This window comes from Alternaria rosae, assembly GCF_020736505.1.
Source record: "Alternaria rosae strain MPI-PUGE-AT-0040 chromosome Unknown BKA58scaffold_7, whole genome shotgun sequence".
NCBI lineage: Eukaryota > Fungi > Ascomycota > Dothideomycetes > Pleosporales > Pleosporaceae > Alternaria > Alternaria rosae.
Window position 1 is genome coordinate 406334 of NW_025763576.1, and position 21838 is coordinate 428171.

Genomic DNA, 21838 nt, shown 5'->3' on the forward strand with positions numbered 1-21838 from the left:
AAGTATGGAATTTGACGGAAACTGATGATACATATAGTCCTACTATAACGCCACAAGGGCTGCCACAGGACATGACCGTCATTCCATCTTCAGCTGCTAGACACAACCATATCCTCATAGTCTACTAAGCATTTGGTCCGCTTCAAGCGATATCTCCAGGTTGTTCGACACGCCGGTACGCCGCACTGTTGCAATCTTGCTCATCAAGATGGTCTGTGCTGGCATTATCATCAGTAAGCTTTCCTATTGACCTAACGCCCTTACCACCAGGTGTTCAGAGGTCTGAGAATATTTAACCGCGATGAAACACTGTCAATGCAGCAACTGCAAGGACTATCATTGGCCCTACGAAGACCATGAATGTGGCTTCGTGGTCAGCCAGATCTCTGCCGAAAGCGGTCCAAAGCTCAGCGACACAGTATATGCAGCGCACATAGATGAGCAAAGTCGCAATAAGAAGACTCCACTGGAAACAGCTGAAGTTCTTTGTCGAACTAAGATAGTCGTACAGCGGTGGCTGGGTGCATGACAAGCTGCTCGAGATCTTCGCATGCCGCACACGGAGAGGGAATTCGCCCCAAAGAGCCAGGAACAGAGTCATGATGATGATTTGGGACATCAGACCAGCAATCATGATATTGACTCCCGTTCGTGAGCTGTCCTTGTCTCCTGCAGTTGCAGCCATGCCACCACCAATAGCCTGTGGGACAAGAGCGAGCAGATCGCAGCCGATGAAGACGTACGTGTAAGCCTTGCGTTTGAACTTCGGATAATCGGCTCTGATGACTACGATGATGCGTCCGAACGAGAGATAGATACCGGCGGTCAGGAGAGCAAGTGACATGGTAGGCGCAATGCAATTACTGACTCCTGTTAGACATGGACGTCATACACGGACTGGGTAACTTACACAAAGAAGAAGTTTATGCTGAAAGGGTCCAGGTTGAGCATTATGCGGCTAATATATCCCACTGCCTCTCCGAGGACGTCGGCGCACACGGTACCCGTGAACGACCAGGTCTTGTTCCGGACGCCATACCACAGCTGTCCACCGAACAGTGCCAAGCAACAGAGCATGTAGATTACGTTTCCCCCCATGTTGGTCGATATTCGATGACTTGCCAGGACTCTGGACATTTGCCAACTGAAGACATGTCCTCAAGGTTGTGCTCGAACACAACCAAGCCCTCAGCGACACCGTGATCTCACCTCATCCGTTCGGTGCACCGTATTAGCTTCCGCCGATCTCGCAAGTGGTTTGCGCATCACCGCTGTAAGCTTTGGCGTGTGCCTGCGGCTGATACATAGCCACCGTAGTTCAAGCGAACAGAACTGGCTCAGGCGCAGCGGGAGGCTGCCGTTTACAAGCCTTCGAACATGCGGAAATAACCTGATTGGTCAAACGTCAGGAAATTTCCATCGGCTTGACTGGTTGAACTGAATTATCAGAATAGCAACGAAACAAAAGGGTGCAGGCTGAAGCGAAGAGATCTTCAACAGCGAACGCCATTGTTGGGGGAGCTGGCCAATTACGCACAGTCCAACCTCCCCACTTCGCCTTGTCTCCGTCCTCAACCTCAGGCCTCCCAGGCGCAGCGATCCTTCGCACAACAAACATCACTCCTTCATTGGTGCTATCGACGCAGACAGTAGTCGGGAGCGGTCTTTGCGATCTTCGCAAGCCTGCTCGTCGTGCAAGGATCAGGACGAGCCAGCCCTTCTACGAGATCAACACGCCGGTTGCAGCTTCGTGAGATCTCCTTACTCCTCGAATCTTATGCCGTCTCTTCACTTCGCTATTCCACCATCTCCACAGCATCTACTGCTTTTGAAAAGGTGCCGCGCTGGCTGCTGGGCCTACGGGATAGATCATCATGTTGTCTCCATTGCGCACGCTGTGCTTCGGATCTGGAGACGTGATAGATGGCCATTGGTATGTACTGCTCTAAACCATATAATCTTGTGCAAATTCATGTTCCCGAGTATTATCTACTTGGAGTTCCTGCATTCTGCTCACAGAAAAGCCCCGAACTGTCGCAATGTAACAGTTTATGCCTTCTTTCGGCGTTGCGCGTCTACTTCGATTACCAGTCCTTCATTGCTGTTAGTCGACGTCGATCCAAGTAATTCTGGTTCCGCACTGGGTATCGGCATGTTTCGAAACGTTTCGTCTCTCTTGCACCATTCTCATGTTCTTGTGGCTGCTAGTCCAGGCACAGGGTCTAGCCTTCTAGTCGGTATACAGCGGGTATGAGCCAGTCCATAATCGGTGACGTGCGCGATCAAAACTTCGACAAGCGCTATCGCAAAGCCCTCGGCGGACAAAAGAGCCTTATGATAGACAAAAGACCTTCTGCTGGTCACTTTGAAGATGCCCCTTCTCTCGAAGCGCATTGAGCAGGCTCATTAAATACATGAACAGTCAGTCGACTTGGAATAAGCAATTACGCACATGCCTGTCGCGATGTAAGGAGCTTGTTTTGGGACGGGAGTACAGTACACATGCTCGAGAACTTCGATCTCTTTCACATCTCCGGAGATGACAGACGGTGATGACGAACTTGCTCAATCCCATATCGTCGACGCAAACACATTTAGACCACCCGGGTCTAGCGCCTTGGCAGACTCACACTCCCATAGCCCACCGAAATCCTTGATGTAATGAAGCTACTGAGCTAATTACGATTCCCTAGTTCACTGGCATTCACTGTTTTCTTTTTCCCTTTCCATGAGTCGTCGATCGAGATACTTACGTTCATTCACTTTAGGACGTTCGCCTTCGAGGCAGACCAGGAATATTCCTCCTCGGAGAGAACGGTACCCCTTACAGGATGTCTCTTCCGATTCGCTTCGTAGGAGACGAACACGAACTCATGCGCGACTCAGTGAGTATGGAATTCCTCAAAGGCGACGCGAATCGGGTGCGCATTTTGCGCGGAGGAACGAGGGCAACTACGATCAATCTCGACATAGGACACCACCTGGAGTGAGACCGAGGTATCACTCACCGGAACCTTGCAGAAGATATGGATGAGCAGCTAGGAACGAGCGATAGACTTGCGACACTAAAAGAGTCACAGTTGCAAACAACAGTTTGCGAAAACTAGAAGACATACAGTCGCGGACTGGAGTCATAGCTAGCAAGGCATGGATGGCTGCACTGAGCAGCCGTGGTTGCTCGACATGAGCAGGTGTTAGTATATCGAGAATTTCGAGTCGCAAACGATATAATTTTTCCCTTCACATACGGAGAGAGGGTGGGAACTATAAAGTGTATCGGATCCTGTCGCTATAATGGCGCAGGGTATCACTAGTACTGCATACATCCAATCTTTCGGCAGGAAGCCCAACCCGGTACGAGACTGGGTTGTTCAGCCAGCGCGGAAGAGAATGTTTGGTGTCGTGGCGACGTTGAGCGGGACATGGTGGATCACATTGTTGGTTCATCGGAGAAGGCTTTTAGATGACAACATACCACAGGGTGAAAGGGGAAGGCGTATGGACTGGAGGATTGATCTCGTCATCGCCGATACCGATGATGTTAATATGTCGCTCAAGACGTGCATTCAATGTAGTGGTCAGGCGAGCGTTTGTGCATCTCAAAGTTTTGCAAGCTGGTAGAATGGAGTCTTCAACCTCATTCCAGGTAGATGTCTTGTTCTTCGACGTCCCAATTCACCCACTCCTTGCTATAGTCGTGACCTAGTGGATACCAAAAGATGGGCTCGCCATCACCCTCGTACGAATGTGAGCCCAATAACCAAGTCGACCCGATATATTTGTATTGCTGCTTTCGACCAGTCTGTCGCAAGATGCAGGGCAAGCGGCAACCAAAGATGATTGCGCATGAATCGTCTTCCTTGGTAACATCAGGAGCCAGACCCATGTATCCTCGCCTGGTAAAGATGAATCGTTTTCCTAGTATGTAGCTCTTGAAGTAATTCCAAACGATCCTAGCACTAGATGATACATCATCGTCGTGTGCGGTGTCGCCGGATGCCAATCCGTCATGACAGGCGGCCTTGCGATGTGTAATGAATGTATCCCTAGACCGAAGCCAATATTCCGCATTTCCACCGCTTCTACCGAGGCTTAGACAATCTAAGAAGGCCTCTATAATGTGAGAAGTTCCGTAAGGCGAGGTGTTGAGCGTCTGAGAGATAACGCCCCACACATCATCCAATATTTGCTGCATCTCCTCTTCATCTACAGGGAAGATATCTGAAGCATAAAGAACGCTATCGACAATAACACCTCTTGCGGAAAGAATACAAGAATCTATGATTTTGGGTTCATGAATGGATCCGTCACGAGCACTGGCACGCCGCCAGCGTAAAATTCCCTTTGCCGAAAGTGACCACCTACGAACATCCCAGCGTGGTATCCATGACGGTATGTCAACAAACGGTATGTCATCGATTTTCCTGTTCCATTCGTAATCGTGACAAACATGATCCAGTATGGTAATGTCGTTTGTTTCTTGAATATATGTTACTGCGAATTGATGATACACCTCTAGAGGTGCTAGGTGGTAGTCGGGGTTCATAATAAACACACGCTTGAAGTTGCCAGAGAGCTCCATGAAAGCGTATACTCTATCGCGAGCGTCTGATAACTGCAGCGTTTTTCCAGTGCTGAGCTGTGATAGCAAAGACTGCGTGGGCCATTCGTACTCCGTACATATAGTTTCAACAATGGCCTTCTCTTTCTCTCTGAAAGCCTGCGCATGGGACCACACAGTCCCTTTGTAGAAGTCGAATTTCCCATATATTCCGCCCCCACGCATTAACAACCAAATGTACAATCGCATCAGCTTTTCCCAGCTGAATTCGCTATTGTGCCAGATGACTAGACCGTAATGCGCAGATGCCGCTTCTCTGACAACCCAACCACGCCTGAACCAGCTTTGACGGAACAGGTTGAGCAGAGAAATCCAGCGAGAGTCGGACCGGAGGGTATCATCATCTTGGACGAAAGGAAAGGCACCCTGCGACGTATCGATGTGTTTGCAAGTCTCGTCGATCATCCGATTGACGTCATCCAGCAAAGAGCACACCAGTGGTCCATCGCCATAGTCTTCGGATCCGATGTAAATTAAGACACACTTCGCCGACCGGTATATATCCCCCATAATGGCTACTTGGTGCCCCTTCTCTTCTAAATCATCTTGATTGATGCAAATGCCATCAGCCCATAACTTACGCCTTTTATGAGGGAGTCGAAGTCGCCGCAGCACGTTGGAAAGACTCTTGGTGATTCTGATCACGCGGCCGTCGCAGATGATCTTCTTGTTCTTTTTGCTTTTGCCCCAGACATATGATATAGCCTCGAATGTTGTCTTGCCCAAGGGCGCTGCCTGTAGACTGCATTTGAGAGGGTCGTTTCCGGTGCCTCGGTGTAGAATGATGTAGCGGAAAGACCCATCATGAGGCAGCTCTTCATATTGGTAAGGCTGAGCAGGCCGGGCTTTGTGGGGTTTGCGTGTCATTGTAAATGCTTCGCTTGCGTGGCCGGCAAAGGGCGTTGAAGAGACCTTTGGTATCGGAGCGAGACGTCGATTCAGAAAATGAAGAGCGAACGAAGGGTGTGAATGATGAGGTTGGAGAGTGGGAAGAGATTGAGAATGAACAGGCTGAAAGTGGGGAAGATGACTTCCGACCTCATGCATGATATTTGCAACCTCGCATTGCTACCTAGGACGACAGGGGCTGTGCCGCATTGCTGCATGCACAATTCTATGTCTTGATAAGAAAAACATATTCAAGATGTCATCAGCATCTCCATGAGTCCCAAATATCCTGCATGGGATTTTAGTCAGATCTACTAGAACATGGAAATTTCGTTTTTCTTTGGTCTCGCGAACACCTGATCTGCCCCTGCACATATACCCCATGCTTTGAGATGCTTCTTGAAACCCACCAATAAGAGTCGCTACTTCCTCGCCATATCCTGCGCCACAATCGCCCTAACATACCCCGCCACCTTCTCCGCCACCGGCACCCCATGGCGAATACAGAATCCATGCGGCCACCCCTCCCTCTCATCAATTTCCATAACGGGTTTCCAATTCTCGCCCTGCCCTTCCACCTCCTCCACCCCATCTCCACGACTGAACCTTCCACGGGTATGAATGAGCGCATCCCTCGTCGCATCCGCAACCCAATGGTCTTTGCGCGCGAACAAGAAGCGCAAGATGGGCCGCGGGTGCGGATGCTTAGTTGCGGGCTCTGAAGCGGCGGCGCCCCAGACCTCCTCGTCCCAGATGTCGGTGTCGATTTGGAACATCTCGTCGCGGGCCATGTGGAGTGCCTCGTGGATGCCGTGGGGGGATTTGACGAAGGCGGCGGTTGTCTGCGCGGCGTCGGTGGGGAAGTCCATGAATTTTGCGATTAGAGTTGTGAGGAGGGAAATAGGCAGGAACATGGTTAGGAAGTTGACGAAGAGGGCTGCGAAGGTCGCGAAGTTTGAGTTCTTCAAAAAGGGCTGCACGTCACTGTTAGCATGTCTGGAAAGCAGTGGTATGAAGACAAGCCCCCTGGAACGGGTTCGATCACGTCCACATGGACGTTGGGAAACACTTACAGAAGCTTTCATCCCACTCTCACTCCTCGCAATATCCACCACCGTCGGAAAAAGCCCCACGGCCCCAACAACCCTCGTCTCAAAGTCATCCCCCACCATCCCATGCGCCCTCAACCTCCTAATAATCTCCAAACAGATATAACTTCCCACACTATGCCCCACCAAAATCACCCTAACATCGTTTCCACCCGACTCTTTCACTTCCTCCACCAACTCCGCAAGCTCATCTTCCGAATGCCTGATTTGGTCTTGCAACCCATACGGCGGCTGTTTCCGCCATTTCATCGTCTTGATCTCGGCATTATTCATTTCGAAGCCGGAAAGACTGCGGCCATAGACTTGGAATTCTATGGACCGGTCCGAGGCGGTGTTGTGGCTTAGTACACCGTAGAGGTGCGTTAGGAAGGTGCGGTAGTATTCTACGAGGCCAGGGTTTCCCGTCACGAAGTAGATTAGGTAGGTGCGGGATGCGGGTTTTTTTCCTGGCTCCGGGGGGGTGCGGAGGTGGATTTGCGAGGCGGGGGCTGTGGAAGACATTTTGGGTGACGGAAATGTTGCTGGATTGATATTGTTAGGTTGTAGAGGGGGCTGAAGAGCGTTTTAAAGAAGCGCGACTTTTGATATCTCGGATGCGCTAATATTCTAACCGGGGATCGTGCATGGTGGCGCTATGCTTCGTGTGGTATAGCGTGCGTCGAGTGCTTCTAGAACCAGGGACTGTCCTGACCGACAGAGATCGACCACCCGACTTCGAAAATGTGTCAAGACTTGAACTTGTATCAAAGAATGTCGACAACATTGCAGGTAACCAGAACTTGGTATTGCTACGTACTGATCGGGTATCACTATATTCTTTATTGACTAGTCCTTCATCAACAACCGAGTACTATGTTCAGTCCTGCTTGAGGAACAATTCCAGCACTCCAACCATCCTCTCTTTCCTAGCAGCCCTGTCCTTCTCTCTACCTCCATCCTTCCACTTGACCAAACAGTCTGCGAAGACGACAGCATAGTTTCTCACGATGAGCTGTCGGATAGCCACTTCAGGCACCCTGCTCAGCGTCTTCCTCCTGACTTTGGCTTGTGGGCTAGACGGAAGTCTCATGTCCACGCTTGTCCTCTTGTTGGTATCTTCCGGACGTGGTTTGGACACCTCAGTAATCTGGTTCGCGATGTTTTGGAGGAAGGAGAGGATGAGGAGGAACGTAGCGTTGTGATTGGGCGCCGTTGCTAGTATCTCCAAAATGGTCATCTTCTCATCATCAGATGTGAGAAACGGGGAAGATGCACTTTTCGAGGCCTTCTCCTGACGGGTCAACGCTTCTTCCAACTTCTCCCAAAGACTCTTGGTGATCACACCGTCTGTGAGGCTGGACAGAAAGGTGATGAGGGCTTCAGCTAGCATCTCGACGCGCTCGGTGCTGCGCGTCTCGGGGTAGAACGCGTCGGCAAACGGGGTATCGCAATCCAGCGCCTCGTAAATCCCCGCAAGCTCATCTTCTCGATCATGCGCATTACTACTTCGACCCTCAACAAAAGGCCACCCTGCGTTGTCCTGCCAAGGCGCCCTCTCGCCTTCGCTCTTAGTCATGTCCCATTCGGCCAGAGTTCGCTCCGTCAAGTCTTCTATCGCCTCGGTCAGCCGAAATACTTCCCTAGGCACGCTCCATTTTACCTCGCCACGGGCTGGTATCTGGTTTTGCAGCTTTCTGATACCGCCTTCGGGAATCTTGATCAGCTTGTCAATGGACCGTGCAAGTGCCGACGGTTGCCAGTGGGCGCGTATTGGGAGAAAGTGGTCACGTCCGTTTTCGACGCGGAGAACGAGAATTTCGTCAAGCACGGCATCCCCTTCATTAAGATCGCGAACTGAACTTGGACTCTCAATCTTGAGTTTCAGTTCAACATTGAGTACATCGGCAGGCGCGAGCGTGAAGTATTGATGGATGTCGTCTGGACTTGGCTTATCAAGCTTGTCTTGGGCTTTGTCAAAGGTAACAGAGAGCCATGGCGGAAATGGGCCGGCAGGCTGATCTTTGTCCACCGGACGATCGGCGAATCCGAACGTAGCTGGTACACGACCAGTGTTTGCGATGGTGATGTTACGCCTAGTGGACTTTGCAAATTTGACGTCACCAAAGTCCACTCCTTCAAAAGCGCTGTCTGTCTTGTCTTTCTCGGCAGGCGAGGTGCCGGTTGCGCGTTCTACCACTACGGCAATTGACGGTCGACCTTCGTTTTCTTGACGATCTATCTCGCGAGCCACCTCGCTATGAATGGCAGTCTTGAGCTCTGGGATGACGGCATCATATTGTAATTTGAAGACAGCATCCAAGGGTTTGTGGTCGGAACTGAGAACGCGCATGTGGGTAGTATAGTACTCGAGCAGTAGCTCAGCCTGAATGAAAATCGTCAGTTGAAATGCCTTCAAGGGGCAAGAACTAGGTGGATCGTCGTGTACTTACCTGAAGATTATCTTTGGTCTTGATCGGCTCAGGCTCTGGGTCTTCGTTCTCATCATAGTCGTCGTCGCCATCGTTATCTTCGTCGTACGCGTACAAGACATTCTTGACACTGTTGACATCGTAGTCGCCTGGCAGGTCGATCCCCTCCATTTCTTCATGGTACTTACGCGTTGCTTCCCGATCTTTAAGTTTGGCTTCGAAGGCCTGTTTGGCAGCTCGCGTCCGGTAAAGGATGCGATCGCACCAACTAGGACAGCGGCGCTTCTCGCTTGAGTCGAAGACGCCAACTTTGCCGATATCGTACTTGTAGGACGGCAAGAACCGAATAGGGCCTTCTTCCCACCCATCATGAAAAGCCTTGTCGCTCTTCATCATTTGGTGCAACTCGTCGTGCGGTAGCAGGGATGAGATGGTGGTTTGTAATGAAGCTGGGTCAAGTTCTGCCGGCATGGGAATGGCGTCGGGCGCATCTTCAGATGAAGGCTTGGAGCCATATCCGGAGTCGTCAGATGTCGAAGGCCGACCTTCATTTTCTTCCTTGTCCAAGTCTTTTGTATGTATGGTGAGCAGGCGGCGCACGTCGTCGCCTGGCATGCCATGGAGACGATAGTTCAGGTCGCCAAACCAAAAGGCAAAGTCCTCGTCACCTAGACCTTCACCGACGTTCTGTGAAGAGCCTAGAGAATCTGTTACAGGATCGAAGCGTGTGCGGGAGTTGATCTGAGCAGCGTCCCAATTTCGTCTCTCCAACGAGGACTTGTCTGCACCAGCCGCCAGATGCGAATTTATGAAGACAAGTCGAGTCGTTTCTCCCAGAACTATGCGGGTCGTGACACCACCCTTGTTGCCCATGTATCCCATCAAGCCAGTGCCCACGCTTGTGGTACTGACATTCTTGATCTGCGGTAGGACAGCTGGGGAGGCATAGATGACCAGCCACAGACCAATGAGCTGCTGCTCCGATACCATCTGATAGCCCTTGGGCAGCACAGCTTCCAGCGAGGCTTTCCATTTGTTCGCCGTGGAGGGATCAGTAAAGGGTCTCAGAGCCTCTGCGGCAGAGGTGATGTCGACAATCTCTTGGAGGCCTAGCACGTAGATATCGACCTCTTCTCTGCCCGGGACCTCTCCTGCTTCGCGGTGGGGGACAGTAGGCTCTGACGTGGTGTGTCGTGCTTCTTGGGCGGGGATACTCTCTCTGCTGCCTTTGCCGTGCTCGCCAGGGTCAGACACGCCGAGTCCAGCGAGCGACTCTTCAATGCCCTTGCCCTGGACGAACCACTTGCCGACATCTTGCTCGGTGCCTTTTTGTGCGCCCGTGTTCCAGGTGCCGACTTTGATGCGCACGTTGCGCGGTCGCGTGTACTCGGCGCGGCGCTCGTACAAAGCTTGCGAGAGGGACGTCTGGTGGGTGGTGATAGATGCTATGCTCGGCGTGCGCGGGTCGAATGCGCCGGGGATGGTCGCATCAAGGCGCTCAGTGGAGCGCACGGAAGAGGCGTCGGGCGCCATGGCGGGGTGAAGGGGGATGGCGGAGGGGGACGGGTGCGCGGCGAAGGTTTGCAGGGAGGGGATGCAGGGTCTGCGTGAAGAGGAGGGCATTCACCCCATGGCGATTACTTTGAGTGGGTACGCGGGCACCAGGCAGTTGAGCCACAGTCCGTTGCTGGCAATGACGATGGTGAAGAGCCGGGCAGTGCCATGACGCCGGCGCAGTGGCTTTGGCCATGGCTGTGCTTAGCTCCCCACGACATCCCACGCTGCAGGGCAGGAGCTCTCCAGGGCTCGGTGCCTGACTACACCAATCCGGCCCACACTCCCTCTCCTTCACCTCCACCTCCACCTCCACCTCCACCTCCACCACAACAAACATCCATATCCAGACATGGCGCCGCACCGCAAAGCCCGCGCAAACCAGACCCAGCCGCCCCCGCAGCCGTCGGACTACGAGACAGATGCGCCGCCTGCTGTCGACGTGCCCCTCCCACCGCCGCGGTCAAATGAGGAGCTCAACTTCTCCGTCCTGCGTCGCGAGTACGCCGACCTTGTCGCCATAGAGCATGTCACGCCGTATGCCGCGCTGTATACCTTCAACCTCGAGACGCAGTCATGGGAGAAGATGGGCATTGAGGGTACTCTCTTCATTTGCCAGCTGACTCCCTCGCCCATTGGCGCTGAGCGATACTGCGCCATCATCCTGAACCGCCGCGGCCTGGACAACTTCTACCAGGAGCTCACTAGCAGTGAAGAGATGGAGATATCCGACCCCTATGTCATCATCCAGGGCGAGCACGTCTACGGTATCTGGATCTTCGCCGACCCACCACCTGCTTCCACCGCCAATTGCCGTGTTGAGACCGCCGCCAAGATGATGGACATCGCCGACAGGGCAAGAGCGAGCCGCGAAGCCCTTGAACCTGCCGTACAAGCGAACGAGCCTGCCGAGGCCGCCTCTTCTGCCCCGATGGGCCGCCAACTGTCTCTGCGAGAGCTCTTCGGCCAACAACGCGAACAAGACGCTGGTTTCAGCATACACAACCACAACACCCAACATATGCCGAGCATGCATCAGCAACAACAATACATGCAGAACCCTGGCATAGCACAGCCTGACGTGCTAGGTCAGCTCTTCATGAAGGCAAAGCAGAATCACAATGGCCTTGGCTGATGTGACTTTACTCCAGGTGCTGTGCAATGGAAACTCTTCGGTCATCGCGAATTCTCGCCGGCAGAGTTGCAGTCAGACGACACGCTTGTGCCTTCTTCGGAGCTCGACGCTCAAGTCAGATTAACTCCGCAGCCACTCAGGAGCGCTGCAAGTCATTCAGCCAGAGAACACAAGCGCAGTATTGGGCGCGAGAATGATGGATAGTCATTCATCATTGGCCACCTCCTCTACGACATCGCCTGGATGTTGATGAGATCTGTTTCCATCTTCATACTCTTTTGGCTTGCTACGCACGAAGAGCGCAAAGATCGGCAGATTATCTACATCCTTGTGTCTATCCAGATACTACAGCTCGATGCGAGCTTGAAGGATTACTGGTATGGATCTTTAAAGAAAGGCTGCAGGTGCAATTGCAGGTGTCGGCAGTCTTGTGGACGACGGTATGAAGGCAGGTCCATCGTGGTATAGCCTGGGGGTCAGCTTGCTTTCCAGTGCACGTTTCAGCACATGTACACTATTACTACATTGATACCCCGTTTCAAGTATTCATTCATAACACAATGGTTCAGATCATTCGACTAAATGCCAGCTTTTATCTAACCGTCGGTCATGACCTCTTCACGCCTAACTTCCGTGAAGATTCTGATACTTTAGCACTCATACCACGCGACAGTAAAACGTGAACTGAGGTGTCTGATGTGTTTTCCTCTGAGTATATCTCTACCAGTGTCATGAGTGGAAGACACGAGACACATCTGGGACCTGGTAGGGCTGAGTGACCTCACTCCCGCAGATCCCTGCATGCTACCCCACGGCGGGGCATGCGCGCCCAAAAATTTACAGGCGCAAACACTCTTACGATGCAACAAGCCATTGCACATATACCGCACACCATGTCTGAATCTCTCCGCGTTCTCCTAGTCGGCAACGGCGGCCGCGAACACGCCATCGCCTGGAAACTCCTGCAATCACCCTCGATCGAGCACATCTACGTCTGCCCCGGTAACGGCGGCACCGCAACCCTCTCCAGCAAAGTCACCAACGTAACCACTGTAAAAGACAGCGACTTCGCCGGCCTCGTCACTTTCTCAAAAGAAAAGAACATCAACCTCTTAATACCCGGGCCCGAAGCCCCCCTCGTAGCCGGCATTGTCGACTACTTCCGCGAAAATGGCCTCTCAAGCATCAAAGCCTTCGGGCCCAGCGCAGCCGCTGCGCGCATGGAAGGTAGCAAAACTTTCAGCAAAGACTTCATGAAGCGCCACAACATTCCGACCGCCGCCTATGAGAACTTTAGCAAATACGACGACGCAAAAGCGTATCTCGACTCCATCTCCCACAACGTCGTAATCAAAGCATCTGGTCTCGCAGCAGGAAAAGGCGTAATAATCCCGCAAACAAAAGAAGAAGCCCACGCTGCGCTAAAGGACATCATGTTAACAAGAGAATTTGGTACCGCAGGCGACGAAGTCGTCATCGAAGAGTTCCTCGAAGGCGACGAGCTTTCCATCCTGACTTTCAGCGACGGCCGCACGATCAAATCCCTGCCTCCCGCACAAGACCACAAGCGTATCTTCGACAACGACCAAGGGCCTAATACAGGCGGTATGGGAACGTACGCGCCAACGCGCATTGCGCCAAAAGACGTCCTCGAGACCGTGGACAGAGAGATCCTTCAACCCACCGTCGATGGTATGCGCGCCGAGGGCTTCGAGTTCAAGGGCGTGCTCTTCACGGGGCTGATGATGACGAAGAACGGGCCGAAAGTGCTCGAATACAATGTCCGATTTGGAGATCCAGAGACGCAGAGCTTGTTGGCGCTTATGGAGGGGGATCTAGCGGAGGTTATGGCGGCGTGTGCGGAGGGAAGACTGAAGGATGTTGAAGTCAAAGTGTCGAACAAGAGTGCGGCGACGGTTGTTGTGGCTGCGGGTGGGTACCCAGGGAGTTATGCGAAGGGTACAGTCATGACATTGGATGCTGTTCCCGAGGGTGAGTCTCTTTTGTCTATCTATGGAGGTTGTAATGATGCTAATGTGACACAGACGTCGTGCTCTTCCACGCCGGAACCTCTTTCTCGGATAACACGCTCAAGACTGCCGGTGGTCGCGTTATCGCTTCAACGGCTACGGCGCCTACATTAGAAGAAGCTGTTGCGAAGGCTTACAAGGGCGTGCAGTGCATACACTTTGAGGGCATGCAGTACCGCAAGGACATCGCTGGAAGGGCGCTGAAGAAGTAGAGGGAAATATTGGGAATCTACGGCGTTCAGGGCAGGCATACCAAAACTTCCCAGGAACTGAAGATTGGGATGCGCGAAATGCGCTACATCAGAGTTAGGTATAGTAAGTGCTGAGAATTGGATGTTGACATTCGAGTTGTACTACTGATTGCCTGGAACTCTCGATTTGAAATGGCAGTTGCATATTTCCCAAGAGGGATACTGGACAAGAGATATGCGAATATGCTCATCATCTTGAGCGTGAATTACTCGTGACAGAAGCAGAGTGTGGCGGGCATAAGCGCTTGTCATTGTCGAATTCTGGGTGCTCATTATCATGCTGAGCAGACTGACGAGACTTGATATGATGATGAAAGTATCGAGCGAGGTGGATACGTTTAGATGGCTACCTACCTACCTACCTGGCCATCGCCTACATGGGGAGACATCGCGGATTAGCTACGTGAACATTTGTCCTCAGCAGGACTCTATCCGAGAGTAAGTCTGTCGGCGGTCTTCGCTACGCGATGCGATTAGGAGCTGCCCCTGTCAGCCGTAGCCTTGTGTTTCTTCTCTTTCTTATGCTTCTTCTTCTCATGTGATGCATCGTCAATTTCCTTTTTCCGCTTCTTTGGCACAGCATCCTGATCGTCTGACACTTTACCATTTGACGCTTCAGTGCTGAGGGTACTCTGCGGCTCAGTGCCTCCTGCAGCCTTATCTTTCTCTTCTTGTTCCTTCAGGCGCGCTGCTCTCAACTCGTCCTTTTGCCGCATGGCGTCCTGCAGCACGGGGCTGTTCCGCTTCAGGGCATCTGCAGCAGCAGCGACACCAGCCTGCACCTTGTTCTGTCCATCACCGCTGCCAAGCCATTCGTTTTCGTACCCCCAGCCGGTGAGGTAGATGCCGATGTGGTAGCATTGTACGCTGTTTGAGTCGTAGGTCATGGGTTTCTCCTCTTTGGTGATGAGCTTGACGCCTTTGCCGAGAACAAGCTTGTTAAGCTGGTCTCTGGCTTGAGGGTTCTCGATGATCTTCTCTTTGAAGGCAAGGAGTTGTGGTGCCCAGAGCTCAGTCAGCCATGTCTCGGCGGTCTCGAATCCGTTCTCTGGGTCGGACAGCACGATTGCTGCGACATAGGCTTCGACGATGTCGGCGACTACTTTCTGATATTGCTTGGAGTTCTTGTCCCACTGAGAGCGATGCTTCAGTCGGTCTGGGAAACCGTATGCGTTGGAGAACTTGCTCAAAGCCGAATTCTCGACTAGTCGTTCGCGCCAGGTGCAGAGGTCTGGGACGTCGACGTGTGGGAAGCGGTTGTAGAGGGCGCGGGAGGCAATTAGTTCGATGTAGGCGTCGCCGAGGAGTTCTAGTCGCTCGTAGTCTAGACTGAGGTCCCCGCCGAGCGTAGAGCCAGGGATACTAGGGTCGAAGATGGCGGACCGATGAGTAAAGACAGCTTCGTGCAGGTGGGGTTCTTTGATAGGCGGTAGGGGAGGCAGGTCCTGGGCGGCGCGTACTTTGCGCTCGACGTAATCTGGTACGGCGACTTTGACTGCCTTGTCAGGCCGTTGCTCGTCGAGCTCGCGCTTCGCTCTGGCAGAAGCTGAATCGTCTCGGGCGCAAAGTAGACGACGGAGCTCGTGCGCGTGATGGAGGATATCCTTGTCTGCCCCGACAGTCGCCTCTTCTGCGACGAATCTGTCCAAAAGAGCTGTCAGTCCAGTCTGCATGTCCTTAGAGGAGAGCTCGGGCTTGGGTGGGAAGGAGTTGAGATTCGAGCCGTTGCGATACTGAGGCTGAGGCTGAGGCTGATGCCTCTTCTGCTGTTGGTCTCGGCCATAGTGGTTGAAGCCTCCGCCACGTTTTTGCGAAGCCATAGCTAAGAATGGTGGTAAAGCCTTTGGTGTGTGCTTGGTGACGATTTGGTCCTTCGAAAGGTGAGAGGCTCAGTCGCGCTAGTCGGGAGCGCCAAGGGCACCTCCGCGACATTTCAGATATCGCCGCAACGCCGCAGACCCGCATCGCAGGCACAATGGCGGTCCCACGGCAGAGGGTCTTGGACCTGATGAGGGTGCGTAGTCTTGCTGAGGCCATCTCCGTATATCTCACTAACACGTGCAGGTCCAATGCAAAGTCTTCAACACCACATACAACCCCGAACGCATCCGTCTAGGATCGCGCATCCTCCACCAGCGCCTTAAGGGTCCTGCCATCGCTTCATACTACCCGCCGCGGATAGGCACCATTAGCCAATTGCGAAGCCTGTACCCCGAACACCAGATCATTGACGAGGAAGAGGAAGACTGGCTAGAGCACCTGAATGTTGCAAAGTCAAGAGGAAAGGGCGCACCCAAGAAGAAGAGGACTGCTGCTGGTAAGGATCATGCACCTAAGACGGGATGTATGTACGATACTGACCCGTTACAGAATCAAAGAAGTTCAACAAGAGGAGATAGGCGGACGTTACTTGATACCACCCTTGGCGACATTCACCATGGAGCAAAGACTCTTGATCATGTCACAGCATGCTACAAAGCAAATGTACAAAATTCATGTCTCGGCGTTTCGCCTAAGCAAGTTCATCATATCTTGCTCTTTACGTCTTCTAGTCCCTTCGCTTTCCATTCTCTTGCAAATTCCTCATCCCATGCCGTCTTTACATCTAGATGCTCTTTGATCACGGGCGCGTTTACCTTGTGGTGCTCCACGGTACAATATGTGATCTTTCCATCCAGACTGGTCATGTCGCCTCGGATCATCGCCATTTGCTTTCCGATACTCACTACCCTGCTGTTGAGCCGCACTCTGGTGTTGATTGGCACAGCCTTGAGATAGGAAATGTTGAGGGTGCGCGTGACACCGCCCATGAATTCCCAGAAGCCAGGCCGAGCAAGGGGACATAGCGCTGTAGTCGTGGACATGTCGAATATGACTCCAGCAGCACCTCCATGCATGACATCTGCCGCATTTTAGCTACGGGTAGTGAGTAGATCGAACAGCACCCCGTTACATACTGTTCAAGTTAGACAGGTTGGGCGCAATGAAGAACTCGTAGGTGACGGTGCCATCGAGAGTGGCATCCACAAGCTCCAGATTCAGCATGACTTCCCGGTCAAAGTCCTGGTCATGATTAATGGTAGCTTCTTGAAGGGTGTTGATGTTTCCATACGACGTGGTTCTTTGGTCTACGAGCTGCAAGTAGCTTGTACTTCTCGAACATGGCCTGTACGGCTGCCATTGCCTTTAGCCGATCTGCCTCCGGGTTGCCCATCGTGAGGCTGGAACAATGTAGAAGGTTACGGGTATCTTTGGTAGACCATTTGGAATGTCGGAAGGCTCGCCGTCTACAACTACGCTATCGGCTTAGTCGGGTGATGCTGGGGATGGATGATCGACGTGAAGCTCCACATTGCCTCGGCTTGTCTACTCGAGCTTCGCATCCGCGCCTGCGATACTTGCTCAAGCCATGGTGCGCTCACAGAAGCCACATCTCCTTTTCATAGCATGACAGTACAATGACTCTGCCCATGTGGGCATCGGTGCCGTGGCTGCCTCAGATACTTCCTTGTGGTGTTTCAAGTATGTGGTTCGTGCCCACCTGTTCCACCTGTTTCACGAATGGAGCCACAGGCGTACGGCCAAACTTCGTCATGACCCGAATACACTTCGGCGCTTGCCACCAATGACCACAATTCGCGACCTTTTTCTATTTCTAGACTATCATTAGATGAGGGCCTGCAGTCCGAGCTGAACTAGACCCTTTCCCCTCTATTCGCTCGCTGCGCTGCGCTGCGCTGCGCTGCTTTTAACCAGACAGCTGCCGCCGATTACTTGTGTCCACATCTCCATTCGCTGCTTCGGGGTTCTTGCGACTGGGCTGGACAACCATCGCACATCTTCGACATGGGCTCAGACACGACTCCGGTTCCGCCGGCACTGCGGAAAAGGGTCTTGAAGGTGCTGTTCATCTCGCTGCTGCTAGACTTGGTACGTCATCCCCCGTCGCGTGTAACCGCTCGCGTGGGCTGACCCTTACAGATATCCTTTACATTCATCCTCCCGCTATTCCCCAAACTCATCGAATTCTACCGTAACCATGAAACCGGAAATCCGAACACGATCCTCTCCAAGATTCTCGCCGGCCTCAATGCATACAAGAACTCGTTCGCGAAACCCATCAACTCCCGCTACGACATAGTCTTGCTCGGAGGCGCACTCGGATCGCTTTTCTCGCTGTGTCAGGCAGTCGCATCCCCCTTTATCGGAACACTTTCAGACAAATATGGCAGGCGCACAGCTCTTCTGTGGTCTATGGTGGGCAACATCTTCAGCGTTGCGCTCTGGGTTGCAGCGACCGACTTCCGCACCTTCCTTGCCAGTCGTGTGGTGGGAGGGCTGAGCGAGGGCAACGTGCAGCTTGCAATGGCCATTGCGACCGACATCAGCGACGACAGTCAGAGAGGCTCGACAATGGCGCTTGTGGGCGTATGCTTTAGCATCGCCTTCACCTTCGGGCCGGCGCTGGGCGCATACCTGTCCACCCTACAGGTCATGGACAAGAACCCATTTGCTATGGCAGCTGGCTTCTCTCTGTTCTTGATCGTCTCGGAGACCATCTACCTCTACATTAGCCTCCCAGAGACGCTACCATCAGCGAGCAAGGCTGAGAACGGCACCACGAACGGGCATGCCAAAGGCAACGAAGCACCGAAACCTCGCGGCCGAACGAACTCGCACTTTCTACTCAACGCTACGCACTTTACCTTCATCCTGTTCTTCAGCGGCATGGAGTTCTCGCTACCCTTCATGACATACGACCTCTTCTCCTACCAGGCCAAGGACTCTGGCCGGTTGCTCGGATTCATCGGGCTAGTCGCCTCTCTACTCCAAGGATCCGTAGTGCGGCGGATGCACCCTCTCAAGGTGGTTCAAATGGGAGTACTAAGCTGCACTATTGCCTTCATCATGCTCGGCAGAGTCCAGACGCAGGGCGCACTTTACGGAGCCGCTGCGCTTCTTGCGGTAACAAGCGCGACGGTCGTGACCGGCCTCAACAGTCTCTCGTCATTCGAAGCGAACGCTGATGAGCGAGGCAACAAGCTGGGGAACCATCGGAGCTTCGGTAAACCAAGACTCTCATCTCCATCGGAACATCTGCTAACGTATATCAGGTCAAATCGGACGTTCCCTCGGACCCCTCATCTTCTGCACCCTCTACTGGTGGGCGGGCCGCGAAACGGCATATGCGACCGGAGCTGCCGGCATGGTCGGGGTCGGCGCATTGGTGTTTGGAGGCCTCAAGGTGCCACCGGGCACGGAGAACATTGGCAAGAAGGAGAAGAAGGCAGTCAAATAGGACCATAGCCGCGTCGTGCAAAATTCATGTTGAAGACATTGGGAAGACGCGTTTTGCGATCCAGAGATTTCGAGCCGCCGTTGTATGGCTGCGACGAATGACACTCATAGGTCAGCATATACGTTTTTCAGATAAGGAAGGAAATTTAGCTGTCAACCGTATGCAAGGGTAGTTCTATTCTGATATCATCGTGGTCATCGTTGGTACATTGACCGTAATCTGTAGCCACCTCAGCTACGAGCTTCTACGCAGCAAGCACACTGTAAATGTCGCTCCACGCCTCGCAAAGCTTTCCCCGAAAGACAAGCAATCGCTGTACAAATGTCCGACGCGCTAGGTCACCCCCGCACTCACTACGCGTCTCGCAAGACCCACTAAACTGACTCGACCTCGGTATCTTATTAGCTCCGAACTCAGCTAGCAGTAGGACCGACAAACGGCAACTCTGGAAGACGATCGCGCCGGACCATTGCGTTTCCTCCTTGAATTGAAGCCTTTCACTCCCAGTGCCTCTCTCACACCCACGTCCAACATCTACGAAAAAGAGGAATCCGGGTCCGGGATCAGTCAAGATGGATGCAACAGCGGCTGCTGCATCTGTAGCAGCTATTTCCGGGCTAGCAGCATACGTCAACGCGAAGTACCACATTGCACAAGACCTGAGGGGACTGAGATTCAAGAAGAACGCAGCTAGCTACTATGAGCAACTCGGTATGTATTTCCAGCGGAGCTGTACCTACACCAAGACCCAGTTCCGGAGCTAAGTCAACATAGAGAAATCTAAGAGGCTATCCCCTTGGTACGCTTTCGCGTCTCACGTTCCACTTTACAGCAACAACCAGGCCATCTGGTCGCGGGAGAAAACGTACACATGGCAACAAGTCCACGACCGCGCCGTCCAATGGGGACACTTCTTTCTCTCACAGGGTGTAAAACCGGGAGATATGGTCGCTACTTACATGATGAACAGCGCAGACTTTATGGTCATCTGGCTTGGTCTGTTTTCTATCGGTTGCGCGCCTGCTCACCTGAACTATAACCTCAAAGGAGAAGGACTGGTGCATTGTCTCAAAGTCGCGGATGTGAAAGTTGTGCTTGTTGACGAGGAAGAGGGATGTCAGGAACGATTCGAAGGTGTGAGGACGACAGTGGAAGAGATGGGTGTCACAGCTTTTAGAGTCGATCAAGACCTGATCAACAAGGTCCAGCAGCACAGCACTCAAGTACCCGGTGATGAGTACAGAGAGAATGTTGTTGGTTCTGATCCGACATGTCTCTTGTACACATCAGGAACGACAGGTCTACCAAAAGGAGGAAAGTTCATGGTAAACCGTTTCCACGAACGAGGAAATCCGCAAACCCTTGCCTTTGACCAGAAAGCCGGGCCAGATGGAGACCGATGGTATTGCTGCATGCCGCTTTTCCATGGCACAGGTGGTCTATCTGCGCTGTCAGCGCTTTCAGGTGGAGTGAGCGTGGCGATAGGACGGAAGTTTTCCGTCAGTACATTCTGGGACGATATCCATGACTCTCAGTCTACGCTTTTCGTTTATGTTGGCGAAGCTGCGCGATATCTGCTGATGGCGCCACCACATCCACGGGAGAGGGACCACCGGCTACGCGCCATGTACGGTAACGGCATGCGACCGGATGTCTGGAACAGGTTCAAAGAGCGCTTCAACGTCCCTGAGGTAATAGAATTCTTCAACTCGACAGAAGGCGTTCTGGGTATGGTGGTTCATAGCAAAGGACCCTTCACCGCAACGACAGTAGCACAGCACGGTGCTATCATCAGACGACTTCTTCACGACGTATACATACCTGTTCCTATCGATCCGGAAACTGGAGAGCTACTCCGAGACCCCAAGACCGGGTTCGTGAAGAGAAATTCGTATAACGAGGGTGGCGAGATTTTGGTCGCAGTACCAAGTGAGGAAGCATTCGCTGGATACCATAACAACCCAAAGGCCACGGCAAAGAAGTTCGAGAGGAACGTGTTCAAGAAGGGCGATCTGTTCTACCGATCTGGTGATGCGCTCAGACGGGATGACGATGGACGCTGGTTCTTCCTTGACCGCTTAGGCGACACCTTCCGATGGAAGAGCGAGAACGTGTCTACAGCTGAGGTGGCTGAGGTCCTCGGTCAATACCCCGGTGTGGGTGAGGCCATCGTATACGGTACACTTGTCCCTGGTCATGATGGTCGCGCTGGCTGCGTCGCTCTCCGGCTTGCTGATGGGGTCAGCCCCGACACCTTCGATTGGAAAGCGCTATTGGAGTACTCGAGGAGTAAGCTGCCGAGATATGCAGTACCGGTCTTCTTGCGCTTGGTCAAGGAAGCGAGTAATACGGATAACCAAAAGCAGAATAAGGCACCGCTGCGGGCGGAGGGCATGGAGATTGATAAGTTCGGCACTAAGGTTGTGGGTGGCAGTGGCGATGTGGTTATGTGGATGAAGCCCGGTGCGGATCGGTATGTGAGGTTTACTATGGGTGATTTGGAGGCGTTGAGGAGTGGGAAGACTTTGCTGTAGACAGATTCT

The 21838-nt window shown here is 52.8% G+C and overlaps 8 protein-coding genes across 8 annotated transcripts; 3 read left to right on the top strand and 5 right to left on the bottom strand.

The window, feature by feature from the left end:
* Nucleotides 1-292: 292 nt before the first annotated feature.
* Nucleotides 293-1098, bottom strand: BKA58DRAFT_403332 (RTA-like protein; the record flags this gene model as incomplete). Its single annotated transcript, XM_046171778.1, has 2 exons — nucleotides 293-863; nucleotides 911-1098. 2 exons carry the CDS (start codon nucleotides 1096-1098, stop codon nucleotides 293-295), a joined length of 759 nt encoding a protein of 252 aa, XP_046023098.1.
* A 2479-nt stretch (nucleotides 1099-3577) lies between these two features.
* BKA58DRAFT_387989 (heterokaryon incompatibility protein-domain-containing protein) lies at nucleotides 3578-5623 on the bottom strand. Its single transcript, XM_046170612.1, has one exon. The coding sequence runs from the start codon at nucleotides 5486-5488 to the stop codon at nucleotides 3638-3640; it is 1851 nt and encodes a 616-aa protein (XP_046023099.1). The 5' UTR covers nucleotides 5489-5623; the 3' UTR covers nucleotides 3578-3637.
* A 15-nt stretch (nucleotides 5624-5638) lies between these two features.
* Nucleotides 5639-7213, bottom strand: BKA58DRAFT_387991 (uncharacterized protein). Its single transcript, XM_046170613.1, has 2 exons — nucleotides 6583-7213; nucleotides 5639-6483 (listed from the first exon to the last, which is right to left on the bottom strand). The coding sequence occupies exons 1-2, from the start codon at nucleotides 7117-7119 to the stop codon at nucleotides 5932-5934; spliced, it is 1089 nt and encodes a 362-aa protein (XP_046023100.1). The 5' UTR covers nucleotides 7120-7213; the 3' UTR covers nucleotides 5639-5931.
* Nucleotides 7214-7474: 261 nt separating this feature from the next.
* On the bottom strand, nucleotides 7475-10559 carry BKA58DRAFT_403334 (Endonuclease/exonuclease/phosphatase; the record flags this gene model as incomplete). The annotated part of the gene is made up of 2 exons (XM_046171779.1): nucleotides 7475-8980; nucleotides 9048-10559. The coding sequence occupies 2 exons, from the start codon at nucleotides 10557-10559 to the stop codon at nucleotides 7475-7477; spliced, it is 3018 nt and encodes a 1005-aa protein (XP_046023101.1).
* Nucleotides 10560-10813: 254 nt separating this feature from the next.
* BKA58DRAFT_204873 (uncharacterized protein) lies at nucleotides 10814-11837 on the top strand. Its single transcript, XM_046165911.1, has one exon. The coding sequence runs from the start codon at nucleotides 10933-10935 to the stop codon at nucleotides 11713-11715; it is 783 nt and encodes a 260-aa protein (XP_046023102.1). The 5' UTR covers nucleotides 10814-10932; the 3' UTR covers nucleotides 11716-11837.
* Nucleotides 11838-12608: 771 nt separating this feature from the next.
* BKA58DRAFT_403336 (phosphoribosylamine-glycine ligase) lies at nucleotides 12609-13957 on the top strand (the record flags this gene model as incomplete). The annotated part of the gene is made up of 2 exons (XM_046171780.1): nucleotides 12609-13707; nucleotides 13761-13957. 2 exons carry the CDS (start codon nucleotides 12609-12611, stop codon nucleotides 13955-13957), a joined length of 1296 nt encoding a protein of 431 aa, XP_046023103.1.
* A 588-nt stretch (nucleotides 13958-14545) lies between these two features.
* On the bottom strand, nucleotides 14546-17565 carry BKA58DRAFT_422192 (uncharacterized protein; the record flags this gene model as incomplete). The annotated part of the gene is made up of 6 exons (XM_046172818.1): nucleotides 17109-17565; nucleotides 16954-17059; nucleotides 16633-16898; nucleotides 16163-16246; nucleotides 14628-15867; nucleotides 14546-14580 (listed from the first exon to the last, which is right to left on the bottom strand). The coding sequence occupies exons 1-6, from the start codon at nucleotides 17208-17210 to the stop codon at nucleotides 14546-14548; spliced, it is 1833 nt and encodes a 610-aa protein (XP_046023104.1). The 5' UTR covers nucleotides 17211-17565.
* Nucleotides 17566-17842: 277 nt separating this feature from the next.
* On the top strand, nucleotides 17843-21829 carry BKA58DRAFT_319681 (uncharacterized protein; the record flags this gene model as incomplete). The annotated part of the gene is made up of 6 exons (XM_046167730.1): nucleotides 17843-17926; nucleotides 17978-19061; nucleotides 19111-19286; nucleotides 19633-19654; nucleotides 19803-20006; nucleotides 20070-21829. The coding sequence occupies 6 exons, from the start codon at nucleotides 17843-17845 to the stop codon at nucleotides 21827-21829; spliced, it is 3330 nt and encodes a 1109-aa protein (XP_046023105.1).
* Between the last annotated feature and the right edge of the window lie 9 nt (nucleotides 21830-21838).